This window comes from Nanorana parkeri, unplaced genomic scaffold (assembly GCF_000935625.1).
Source record: "Nanorana parkeri isolate BGI_ZX_2015 unplaced genomic scaffold, ASM93562v1 scaffold1005, whole genome shotgun sequence".
In the NCBI taxonomy this organism is placed as follows: Eukaryota; Metazoa; Chordata; class Amphibia; order Anura; family Dicroglossidae; genus Nanorana; species Nanorana parkeri.
The window spans coordinates 264,260-276,394 of record NW_017307273.1 but is presented as its reverse complement, the minus strand read 5'-3'; the positions used below and the strand labels follow the sequence as shown (position 1 = coordinate 276,394).

Genomic DNA, 12,135 nt, shown 5'->3' with positions numbered 1-12,135 from the left:
GCGCGCGGTCCCTGGCGGGCACTAGAGAGGAAGAAAAACGTGGCTCCAACAAAATGGCCGCCGCAGAGAGAGGAGAAAAACACAAGAAAAATGGTCGCGGGGGCGGAGCTACTAAAATTCGGCCCAGACAAAACTACAACAAAATGGCCGCCGTAGCTTGCAGAAAAAACCCCCGGGAACTAGCGGCGATCAGAGCAGCAGCTCGGACGAGGATGCCGGCAGAAGCTGCTGGTAGAGAAAGGTAGGGCAGAAGCCTGGGTGATCCTGAGGTAGATCAGGAGGGGTGGTTGATCAAACAAATATGCAGTAGTAAGAAACCAGAAAGCAGGAGATGTACATATGACTGACCTGCCATGAGGTAGCAGCAAGAAAAGAGGATGGATCTTCGTGTGGGTGGACTTTATAACATGCTGTGTGCTGCTATTGGATACTTTTGTTTTCTGTTATGTTCCTTGCTGCTATGAGGTTTCAGTAAAGAAAGTTATGCAAAATATGAAGCCTCCTGTCTTGCCATAAAATCTAGCTTTTTCTGCTCTTCCTCCTCAAAGGCACATAGCAGCCATTATTTTGGGCCTATATGCACCTTTTTGTTCCTCCTCCTTCTCAAGGGCATAAACAGCTACTAGACTTTCTAGTGCTGCTCCTGGACCCATTTCCTCCTTTTCCTTCTCATCCAGCCCAACATTTTTCTTTGGTGGCCTGTGATACACCACAGGTGCTCAGCTGCCATTATTTTGCCCAGAATGCCATATGCCAGCTACCATTTGTATAGAAGGCCATCTCTGCCCCGCACCAGCATGTGGAATGCCATGAGGAGGCAGCAGGAGTCAAAGGAGGAATATAAAAAGGGGTTGGGTGCTGGCAGTGAGGATGAAAATTAGCCCCATGCTGGTTGTGAGGAGTCGGAGTGTTGGGGTGCTTTTTGTAAAGAGGAGGATTGGGGTGTCATTTATAAAGAGTAGCAGGATTGGCGGTGGCTTCAATGGGGATGTTTCACCCCTACCCAAAGCATAGAGAAAATCAGGGAGCTATTGCTGTAATTCCAGAGGGAACCCAAAATGTGGCACTTTAAGGAGTTGGTGCAAAGAAACTTTTTGCCACATTTACTGATGGTGGCCGGATCCCCTATACAGGCTTAGCTGCAAGGGAAAAACATACGGCTTTAGGCCCATGTCAGAAACTGCAGTGTGAAAAGGTTCTGAGGAGCTAGGGTTTTTTTTACCCCACCACTGGTGAATGGCAAAGGAGGTAGTAAAGTAACTGACAAACAAATTATCTTTTTAATCCTCCCAGACACTGAGCAGCCACTTGCCTGCAAGTGCTGCTAATGTACCCTCTTCCTACTCAAAGGCTATATTAGCCATTTTTTTGGAACTTCTGATGCTGCCTTTAATTCCTCCTTCTCAGCTATTCTTTTGACTCAATGCAGCCTATTCCTTCTCCTCCTCAAGGGCACATAGTTTTGATTTTTTTATGGGACTGCCAAAGCATTCTTTTTTTTGTGGCCTGTGCTTCACCACAGTGGCAAGTACCCAGCTGCCACTATTTGGACCAGAAGGTTGAGAGACAACGCCATTATTTTACACAGAAGGCCATCCCTGCCCTCCATCAGCATGTGAAATGCCATGTGGCAGCAGAATGCAAAGGAGTATTTCAGGGAGGGAGAATGTTGGGGTGCTGGGATAAAGAGTTTTGGTATCCTGGAAGTGCTGATATTTTTGGGGAGGCTTCAAGGTAGATGTTTCACTCACTCCTGATACAAGGGGAACATGTGGGGGATCAACTCCCACCATCTCACTCTGAGGATGTGGTAAAAGGAAACTGTTTGCATATATCACTACTGTGCTGCTCACTGTTCTCTTGCTGGAGGCTCTGACATGAGGAAACAAAACCCTGACTTTACAATGATGGCCACCACAAAGACACAATGCAGAACAAGACATAATAAGTAATGGGGAAAAGATAAGCTGCATGGAGACCACAAGCAATGCTGGTGACTAGTCCATTGCCCTCTGCTTGCCTTTTTTTTGGGCACAACTTCAGAGTTCCAGGGATCCCAACCTGAAAGAAGCACTTTCAGGGAGGTGTCCCTCTCATTTCCGGGAGGTGCTACCCCCGCCCCCCCCCCCATCCACGGAGGAGAGGTTAGGGGGGCTGGGAGAGAGCACCCCCCTGAAATGATGGCAGATAGCACAGGAAGCAATAGCTTCTTTGCTATCTGCAGGCTTTCTTTTTTTTTTTTGTATTTTGCAAAATTAAAAAAAAAAAAAGGCATACGATTGCATAGCTAGATTCCTATTGGCTATTGCACTTTGCAATAGCCAATAGGAAACTAGGTAATGCACCCGCCCACTGCTGCTTTCAATCAGCAGAAGATGACCTGATAGAAAAATTCAGGTCCCCCTCTGCTGATTTACAGCAGCAGTGGGCGGGTGCATTAGCTAGTTTGCTATTGGCTATTGCAAAGTGCAATAGCCAATAGGAATCTAGCTATGCAATCGTATGCCTTTTTTTTTCTTTTCTGACTGACGGTCGGGCCGCGGCTCCCGATGTCAGAAGAGAAAAAAAAAACGATCGCAGGGAAAGGTTTAATCTGCTTGATAGAGCAGATTAAACCTTTCCGGGAGAAAATGTTTCTCTCCCGGGCGGCCGGGAGCCGCTATCTAATAGCGGGAGACTCCCGGAGCTTCCGGGAGAGTTGAGATGTCTGGAGTTCAGTCCCACTTGAAGGTAAATAAGACCTTTCGGGCTTATATACATGGATGAATGCACTCACTTTCAGGGACATTCAGATTGCATTTGAGATTAGTTTGAGAAGCTTTTGAGATCCTTCTGGATTTCTTCACAGGTGCTTCTGATCTGCTTAGAAGCTGCCTAGAAGCAACTTCAAGTCGCTTTTGTATTGCCATAGACTTGCATGGGGCTAAACACAGTTATATCACATGCAAATAGTTATGTACACATCCCCTTACATTGGTCATGAACATGTGATGGCACCTCAGAGCTATCCAATAGCTTTCACTCTTAGCAATCTGCCTCTACCAATTTCATAATTTCCCAGTTTTGAATGACCGGATGATCAAAACAGGCATGCAAATCAATCAAAAATGCTTTTTTACTGGCATGGAGTGGTTGCTTGACCCTGGGAAAAAAATATAACTGCGGTTAACTGACTGCTGTGGTCAAAAGCTAATTGAAAACTGTCATTTTGTTTCTGAAATGCATCTTATTCATAATGCTGAAAGTATACTTGTCACCATATTACCCTTCCAACAGTATATCACAACATCTATTTTTATTCCCGTACCTTATCTGCTAATCCTATTTTTTTTTTTTTGTTCAGTTAACTAATATTTGACTACAAGATTAGGTGAATTTAACGTGTGCATGTTATTGATTTGTGCAGAATTGTTATGTATGTACATGTGTAATGTAAGATTATTGCACAGGTTCTGCTAATAAAATGGCACTACCTCCTGCATGACGTTCACATTGACCTTCTATGGTTATATTGTGGAGAGCAGAAAAATGGGATAAAATAATGTTGATTTTATGCTGAAAAATGTTTTAAATTGCATGCAATTCTAATACTTTAGTTGCAGGTAGGTAAGAACAAAAACTCTGGTTATTTTTTGCTGTCTGTGTCCTGCTGGGGAGATTTGCCTTCACTTTTTCTCCTGGAGAAGCAATAGTCAGTAAGAGGAAATCTCATAAAAAAGATGGAATTTCCATCTTAAGCTGGCTATAGTCCTATAGATTTTCTGCAGATTTTCTATGGTCACATGGGAAAAGTGCAACAGATTCCACCATCTACGTTAAACTGTGTGGATGGAATCTCCCGCTGGGCCAAGCTTCAGTATCTTGCTAGTCGGCCCCGTTGGCTCTCAAGATACCTGGACTATGCCTGCATCCAAAGCCAGCGGGGCTGACTAGCAAGAAACAGAATCATGGCCCAGTGGGAGATTCCTCTATCCACACCAATTTAGCGTAGATGGAGGAATCTGTTGCACTTTTTCCATCTGCAGATAATCTATAGGTGTATGGCCAGCTTAAGAGAGTTGACATAGGAGCAGATGTCCTCTTGGGGAATTCACCCTTAACTTCTGCTGAAAAGTCATAAATGTTCAGATTTCCCCTCACTTGCTTCTCATAGACAATAATGATCAGTCCAAATGGAGAGGGTAAATCTCCCCAGCAGGGACAAAAAAATAAATAAAACCATTGACAAAAAGTCTAACCCAGAGGTAGGCAACCTTAGCACTCTAGCTGTGCAGAAATGACAAATCCCATCGCACCTCTGGGAGTCGTGACTATCAGGGTTGCAATGCTTTATAAGACTTGTAGTTCCACAACCACCCCTTCCCTACCATATTCAAACCCAAAAAAATAAATTTCAAGCCTGCAATTCCCAAGCATGGAAACACATTGGTACCTTCATAATCTGCTCCTACAGCTATTTCAAACACACTTTTTACCTCTGCAAAATGTGCCATCTAAGCAGACTGAACAGCCTTGTTACTGATATACATCTAAGATCAAATTTTTCATCTGTAACCTGTCCTATGGCCACTGACACACTGTACACAGACAGAGGTGACACATGACTGTCAGAGGATAAGCAGAACTGTCTTTGACATGTAGGCTGTGATTAAACGCCTGTCTTCACCCTTTCTATGCTTTGTGCAAGGCAAGATGGCACCATCCAACAAAGGAATGACTATGCCTTGGGAAAAAGACTGCAGCAGAGTTTTCGTTCAATGATATTGTACAGGATAGTTATTTAAAAGTGCTAAAGCTCATATTAGATGGTGGTTTCTCTAAATACTGTGTAAGAAAATGGTTTCTTTAATATACACCGATCAGCTATAACAATATGGCCCCTGATAGATTAAGTGAATAACAATAATTATCTCATTACAATGGCACCTGGAAGTGGGTTGGGATATAGTAGGCATTTTGTCCCTGAAGTTGTTGGAAGCAAAAAGAAAAAATGGGCAAGTGTAAGGATTTGAGTGACTCTGACAAGGGCCACATTTTGATGTCTAGACGACTGGTCAGAGCAACTCCAAAACTGCAGCTCTTGTGAGATGTTCCTGGACTGCAGTGGCCAAGACCTACCAAAAGTGGTGCAAGGAAGGAAAAACAATGAACTGGTGACTGAATCATGGACAGCCAAGGCTTATTGATGCACATGGGGGGAAGGCTGGCCATTGTAGTGTGATCCAATAGAAGAACTACTGTGGCTCAAATTGCTGAAAATGCTAATGCTGGTTCCGGTAGAAAGGTGTCTGAACACACAGTGCATCATAATTTGTTGCATATGGAGCTGCCTACCTGCAGACGGATCAGGTTGCGCATGCTGACCCGTGTCCACCACCAAGAGCACCTACAATGGGCACATGATCATCACAGCTGGACCACAGAGCAATGGATGAAGGTGGCCTGGTCTGATGAATCACGTTTTCTTTTACATCATGTGGATGGTCAGGTGCGTGTGTGTTCTTACCTGGGGAAGAGATGGCACCAGTATGCAGTGTGGGAAGGAGGCAAGTCAACAGAGGCAGCGTGATGCTTGGGGCAATGTTCTGCTGCGAAACCTTGGGTCCTGCCGTTCATGTGAATGTTACTTTGATACCTACCACCTACCTAAACATTGTTGCTGACAAAGTACACCACACGTTTTGTAATGACATTTATTGAACACAAAGTGGATATCTATCTAATAGGGCTATTGAGGAATATATTTAAATTGATGTTTTTGTGCCACCAGCTAAAGATTTAATTATTTAACAAAAGGTCAAAAATGAACTGGTTACTGCTTTCATAAATACGCCCAGAGGTATATTAGCACTAGGTCCTCCTATGATGTTACAGTCATGTTAAGGGTTTATCATATTCATTCAGCTTTAAGATGCTGGAAATTAATTTGCCTTCGTTACAAAATTTTAATTATACATAAACATGATTAACGCAGTAAACCAAGGGACACACATTGGAAAAGTTTAATAAGTTGATAAATAACATTAGTGACTCTAGTGTGGCATAATATGGTTTTCTGGCCTAAACTGATTCCATCAGGATTTTTGTGTTTCATACACAGACATTAAAAACAGAAATTCACACTTATCTCAACACATCCAATTACAGTGCAACAGAATATTCATATAAAAGTGTACAACAGCTCAGATGGTGGGGGCCATTAAGCATAGCAGCTAACATAAAGAACTGGCCCCCATGAACAGATGTAGGTTGATTCTTGTCTGACATTAAGAACAAAACATACATGTGGAATTGATGCATACTAGTAACACAACACTATTCATACAAGCGATGAGAAATGCCACTGACACCAGAATTACCAGATGTGTACTGTGCTCTATGCAGATTTGTCCTATGAGCTCTCTGTTGTTTAAACTGATACTGCCGTAATTGCCCCAAGCCCCAGTACAACATCTAACTGTAAGATGTTTTTCATGATAGTATGCAGTACTTAAAGTCAACCTATTAGAAGAAAAAAAAACCCAGCCAACTCCCTACCTTATGGTAGGTAGCCTCCGTTTCCTATAATCACCTTTACTGCTTCTCCCTCGCATATTTAATCCTTGTTGTTGCAGTGTAAAAATCCCAGTGCTTTTAGATATGAAGGAGTGTGAGACAAGCCACCTGCCTCCCACAGTGCAGCACTTTGGTCTAAATGGACAAATGGCAACATGGGGGCAGGGGTGTGCTTTCAATACTAGGTATTGCTGACAATTGCTGGTGACTTTGGCAAAGGGCTAAGTATAAGTAAATAAAGTAAAATTAGGCTGTCTAGCATGAAATATGTGTAGATATGGAGCTGATTTACTAATAGAATGGAGAAGGTTCACTTGGTAAATTAAGCTACGTGTGCCGTGGAATTTAAAAAAAAATGCTCATGACTGGATGATTGACTACAGTTTCACTTTATTTCCTAAGCTGTGTCAACAATCACTTTGTTAAATGAACATTCTTTATTCCTTTTGTAAATCTACCCCTATGTACTGTGTAGACTTGCTTGTTTAACATAAGTTTGGTGGAATCCAGTTAATGGTAAAGCTGTTGGAATCAAACAACTCTACGGATGTCTCTACAAACTGATAAATAATGTATAAAACAACAGAATAAATTATAGACATATTTCAATGGCATACAGTAGGTGTTGTTAGATAGGGACTGATGCAGAGAGGAGTCCAGAAGCAGCCGAGGCCACAGTTAACACTCTTTCCTATTGTGGTCTCCTATCTCCCCAATGGTTAGAATCCTATGGACAGTGCAGCTGGAGAGACCCAGCCTCATTACAGTTACTGCTTGAAATGAAAGTGCTGAAAAGGCAGGAAAACACAAGCAAGATGATCTGATCTTTAATTCTGCTCAGTTTCACGAAGTCTGCATCCCACAGCAGTAATAAGAGCTGCTCCTTTTCCACTGCCGTCCTCGGAGAGAAGGAAGGACACATTGCACTTGGGAGCGAGATCTGCCACTGTCTGGTGCATGATTCTGGAGAAACTGGAAGAAGGAAATGTATACATAAGAGATAAGAAAGTACAGGTAGTCCCCATAACTCTGTCCTGACAGGTTCCTTTTAATGTTCCCTTACCAATAGAAATCTGACCAAGGGAAAAGATCCAGCACATAAGTAACAACTTGGAGGTCTGTTACTAGAATTGTAGTGAATGCGACTAAGGCAAATTTAGTTTAAGATGATGCATTGCAGTGCGATACTCCATGCGTGTTAACATGCTTTGGGGTAAGTTAGCCCATTGATTTTGACTGCCCAAGCACCACAACGCATATTTTAATGGATATGCACTTAAAAAAAAAAACAAATCACACCACGGTGCACAGATTGTTTACATGTATGTTGTGGTGCGCTAACAGGCTTGTGCATTGTGGTGCACTGTGTTGGCAAGCTGGGGTAACACAAAGAGCCGTGTGTATATATCAGGGCCTGCCTTAGGCCTTTAGGCGTCCTGTGCGAGAAAGCTCTACAGTGCCCCTCAGTGACCACACCCCTCAGTGGCCACACCCATTTCCCCCCCAATATCCGCACCATTTAAAGACTCCCATTTTGTTAAGCCCCTAAAAAAACATATTAAAAAGTATGGTAAAAATAAAACTTTTATAACTTTTATTCAAACCTATTATACTTGTAGGCACAATATAAGTATTCTTATTACATAAAACAACAAACGGCAAACAAGTGATGAACAATAAATGTCAAACTTAAATAGAGTCTATAAAAATAAAGTGTCGGGTGTCACGAAGACCCTTCTTTCAAGTAAGTGTAAGTGTATTTTTAAAAGTAAAAATAAAAAACAGAACACAAAACCCAGACTACATGTTAAATTAATGAATTACTATTTGCCTGAATATATGACAAATGTATTCGGGCAGATAATAATTTGTTTGAGAATGTGCGGCGGCCATGTTGGCCACTGGTGCGTTCTGCGAATGCGTGCCACCATCTTGGAGGCGGGGAGCATGATGTCACACGCCACATAACGCCATGCATGCTTGGCGTCGGGTGACGCCACCATCTTGGTGTATATCTAGATATACAGCAAGACGGCGGCGCCCAACACGTGCAGTGTTATATGACGTCATGTGCCCTGCCTCCAGAACACGCCAATGGCTGAATCCAAAATAGCATAAAAATTTGTTTTGTTTGATGAAACTAATGAAAACGTTAACTTACAGAGGCTTCCCATTCATTCAGACACTGATGATAGTAAAATAGGAGAGAAGCCGCCCGAGGACGAGCTGTGTTGGCCGCCTAGCGCGCTTGTTGCCGAACAGTGTGCTGCCTACTGGGAGCCTGTGTTCGACACGTTGCGGAACGAATTGACAGATTACTAGATGGGGTTGGGCACGACCCAGTTGTCATGGTGCACATCGGCACCAATGACAAAATAGGAGGAAATTGGAGTGTCCTAAAAAGGGAGCTCAGAGAATTAGGTGCTAGGATGAAGGAAAGGACCTTCACGGTAGTTTTCTCAGAGATACTGCCGGTGCCACGAGCCACTCCGGACAGAGAGCGTGAGTTGAGGGAGCTTAACAAGTGGCTCCGGAGCTGGTGTCAGAAGGAGGGATTTGGTTTCCTGGAGAACTTGGCTGACCGCGCAGTCGGCTACCGGCTCTACAGCCGAGACGGGCTGCACCTTATTGGGAGAGGTGCAGCATTTCTGGGGGGGAGGGGGAAATGGTAGAAAGACTGGAGGAGCTTTTAAACTAGATAATGGGGGGGGGGGGAAAAAAAATAAAATTACTTAAATCAAATAGAGATAAATTAATCATAGATAAAAATAAAAATAATACAGAAAGAAGTAACAGAGGAGTAGATAGTGGGCTCACTCCAGTCAACACAGTTAAAATAGTCAACAGAGTTAAAATAGTAGAAACAGTCAATGTAGCAAATACGTTGTCAGAGGTGAATACCATCAGAAACGAACAACCTATGTCAAGGCCAAACAATAAAACTAGTGGGGAACAAGGAGGATGTAAACTTTTGTCCCATAACAAGACAGGAATTGAATGTATGTACACCAACGCTAGAAGTCTGGCAAATAAATTAGAAGAGCTTGAACTTATGTTATTTGGCTACGGTAGTTCCAATATTCAAAAAGGGGGCTAGATGCCAACCTGGGAACTATAGGCCGGTAAGTCTAACATCGGTAGTTTGTAAACTGCTAGAAGGTATGATTAAGGACTATTTGGTAAAATTTGTTAAGGATAAGGGCATAGTTAATGACAATCAGCATGGGTTCAGGAAAGACCGTTTCTGCCTGACTAACTTGCTAACTTTTTATAAGGGGGTGAGTAGAGATATAGATAGAGGGAAGCCGGTAGATGTGGTTTTCCAGCACAAGGGGCGAAGGGGGTTCTTCACAGTAAGAGCGCTTAGGGTCTGGAACTCACTGCCACAGGTAGTGATTTCAGCTAAGAGTGTGGAATTGTTCAAGAAACTTTTGGACGATTTCCTGAGGGACCGTAATATTCAGGGATACAAGTATTCCTAAGAATGAGTTGAGTGTGGACCTATATGGGTTGGACTTGATGGACGTATGTCTTTATTAAACCCCAAATACTATGTAACTATGTAACCCTAAAGGCCGGCCCTGGTTAATATACATTGCAGTAACACAAAAAAACACGTTTTCCAATACCTTTCCAATAACTGGAATACAAAATATGAATGGCCCATAAATCTTCTCATTGAGGAATAGATCCATGTTGGTATATGTCCCTTTACAATTATATTGTATTAGCACTACCTTTTACACAAGTAAAATGTTTATGAAATAAGCATCACTTACTGTGGATGAAGCTTATACAGTGTTCCATCAACTCCAACTGTAACCTCCAGATGGTCCAGGCCTCTGTTTTCCCTTATCTTATCCACCACAGCTGCCATCCCAGCACCACATAGCTGTGCCGCCCTTTTCGATACCACGCCACACACCTCTTTAACAATGATACTGTCATCACAGGTGCTGTTCAGACCCAGCTGCTGAAGGATGGATCGTACTTGCAGCAGGGCTAGTCTGTCACTGAAAGAAGGAAGACAAGCTAGGTCAACATCTCTTAAGTGTTAACTTTTTTTGTATAAATCACAGATAAATGATGATCTGACCATCCTATGGTCAGATGAAGTAAAGGGATGGGCTCATTCCAAGCACACAAACAGCTTGGGCCATGAACTGTCTAGATTGCTGATTCAGCACAATACAGATGTTTAATCTTATCTACATATGAATACCCCAAAAACTGAACCAAGCTGTTGTAATAAATAGTTATAGTCTCCTATATAGGTGTTTTGTTCAAGAGCCACTATTGTATAAAATGTGTTCTGATAACTGTATGTGGCTGGTACATGTAATGATAGTATTCGAGTCTGAATCCAGGAAAAACTGCTTGTGGAACGTGTGGAAATTTATCTCAACCCCATCATTGGCACTTCTGCCATACAGCTTTGTTTTCGTGTAAATATGGAGAAAGAGATAAAGAAATGTGGATTTAAAAAGTAAACCATATATTGAATACTATCGTTACATGTTTTAACTGCATACAGCTTTAAGAATACAGTATGAGGCATGATAACGTTTTAAAAATAAGTGTTCTTTTATAAACTTTAACATAGTGAAGAAAATCAAGCAGGTTTGCAAATATGATCTCTACAGTTTTTCCCTCATGCTTTTATTGGAGAACTGTGCTGGGACAATTCAAGGAGAACTATGAGGTGAGTGATTTTCACTCACCTCATAGTTCTAGCCGACCTGTGACAATGAGACTGTCACAGGTCGGCTCAGTAGATCGGGAAGTGAGCGAACACATACCGGCGCTCACTCACTTCTCCATCCTGTCACTGCAGAGAGCCGTGACAGGGGAGGGACTAAATTCCCCCCTCCCCTGTCCGATCCTCCAGCGCTGACTGGCAGAACAGACAGGGAGGGGGCGGGTATAGCTGGCTCTGCATCTAGATAGGCAGAGCCAGCTGTCACTCACGCAGCTTTGTGGATCCAGACAGAAAATCTGTTTCAGCTGCGACGTCCCAGTATACCGCAAGCTGTAGCTCGCGGTATACTGAGCTCTGGGTGACGGGAGGATGCTAGTTTGTGTCCTCCCGTTACCCTTAGGAGAACTATGGGGAAAAGCCCTAACCCCATAGTTCTCCTTTAAGGGCTGTGTCAGTGCAAATCGTTTTCTATTTCTTGATCACATTTTCTACAAAGTGCTTTCAGTAAATCTCATTTATATAAAAAGTAAAAGGGACTGCAGGTTCATCACCGGTTGGCAAGTAAGAAGAGGCATATAAATATGAAGGGATGCCTTCTTTCATATAATGCACCAATATTCTTCCTGTCTCTAGTTTCCTACCCTCAACACATTTAGCCTTGTACATGTCTCTAGACCAGCCACTCTCAACCAGGGTTCTGTGGAATCCTAGGGTTCCTCCAGAAGTTGCTAGGGATTCCTTGAGCTGTGGCTGATTGACCTCCCATCTTATGAAACCTGCATGGTTCCAGGTTCAACACCACTTGACAAAGCCAGCGGCTGGACATCAATTACCTTTTTAACTGTCTGTAAGGGAGGCATTGTGGCCACCATTGTATGGGG

The 12,135-nt window shown here is 42.9% G+C and overlaps 1 protein-coding gene across 3 annotated transcripts in view; it reads right to left on the bottom strand.

Annotated features, from left to right (window-relative positions):
- Positions 1-6,825: 6,825 nt before the first annotated feature.
- LOC108795789 (hexokinase-1) overlaps positions 6,826-12,135 on the bottom strand; it is a 58,997-nt gene continuing 53,687 nt past the window's right edge. For all 3 annotated transcript variants that reach the window (XM_018567090.1, XM_018567091.1, XM_018567092.1), the window contains 2 exons: positions 10,335-10,568; positions 6,826-7,527 (listed from right to left, as the gene is read on the bottom strand). In XM_018567090.1, coding sequence (XP_018422592.1) covers positions 7,383-7,527; positions 10,335-10,568 — 379 coding nt within the window. In that variant the 3' untranslated portion in view covers positions 6,826-7,382. The remainder of the gene's footprint in view (positions 7,528-10,334; positions 10,569-12,135) is intronic.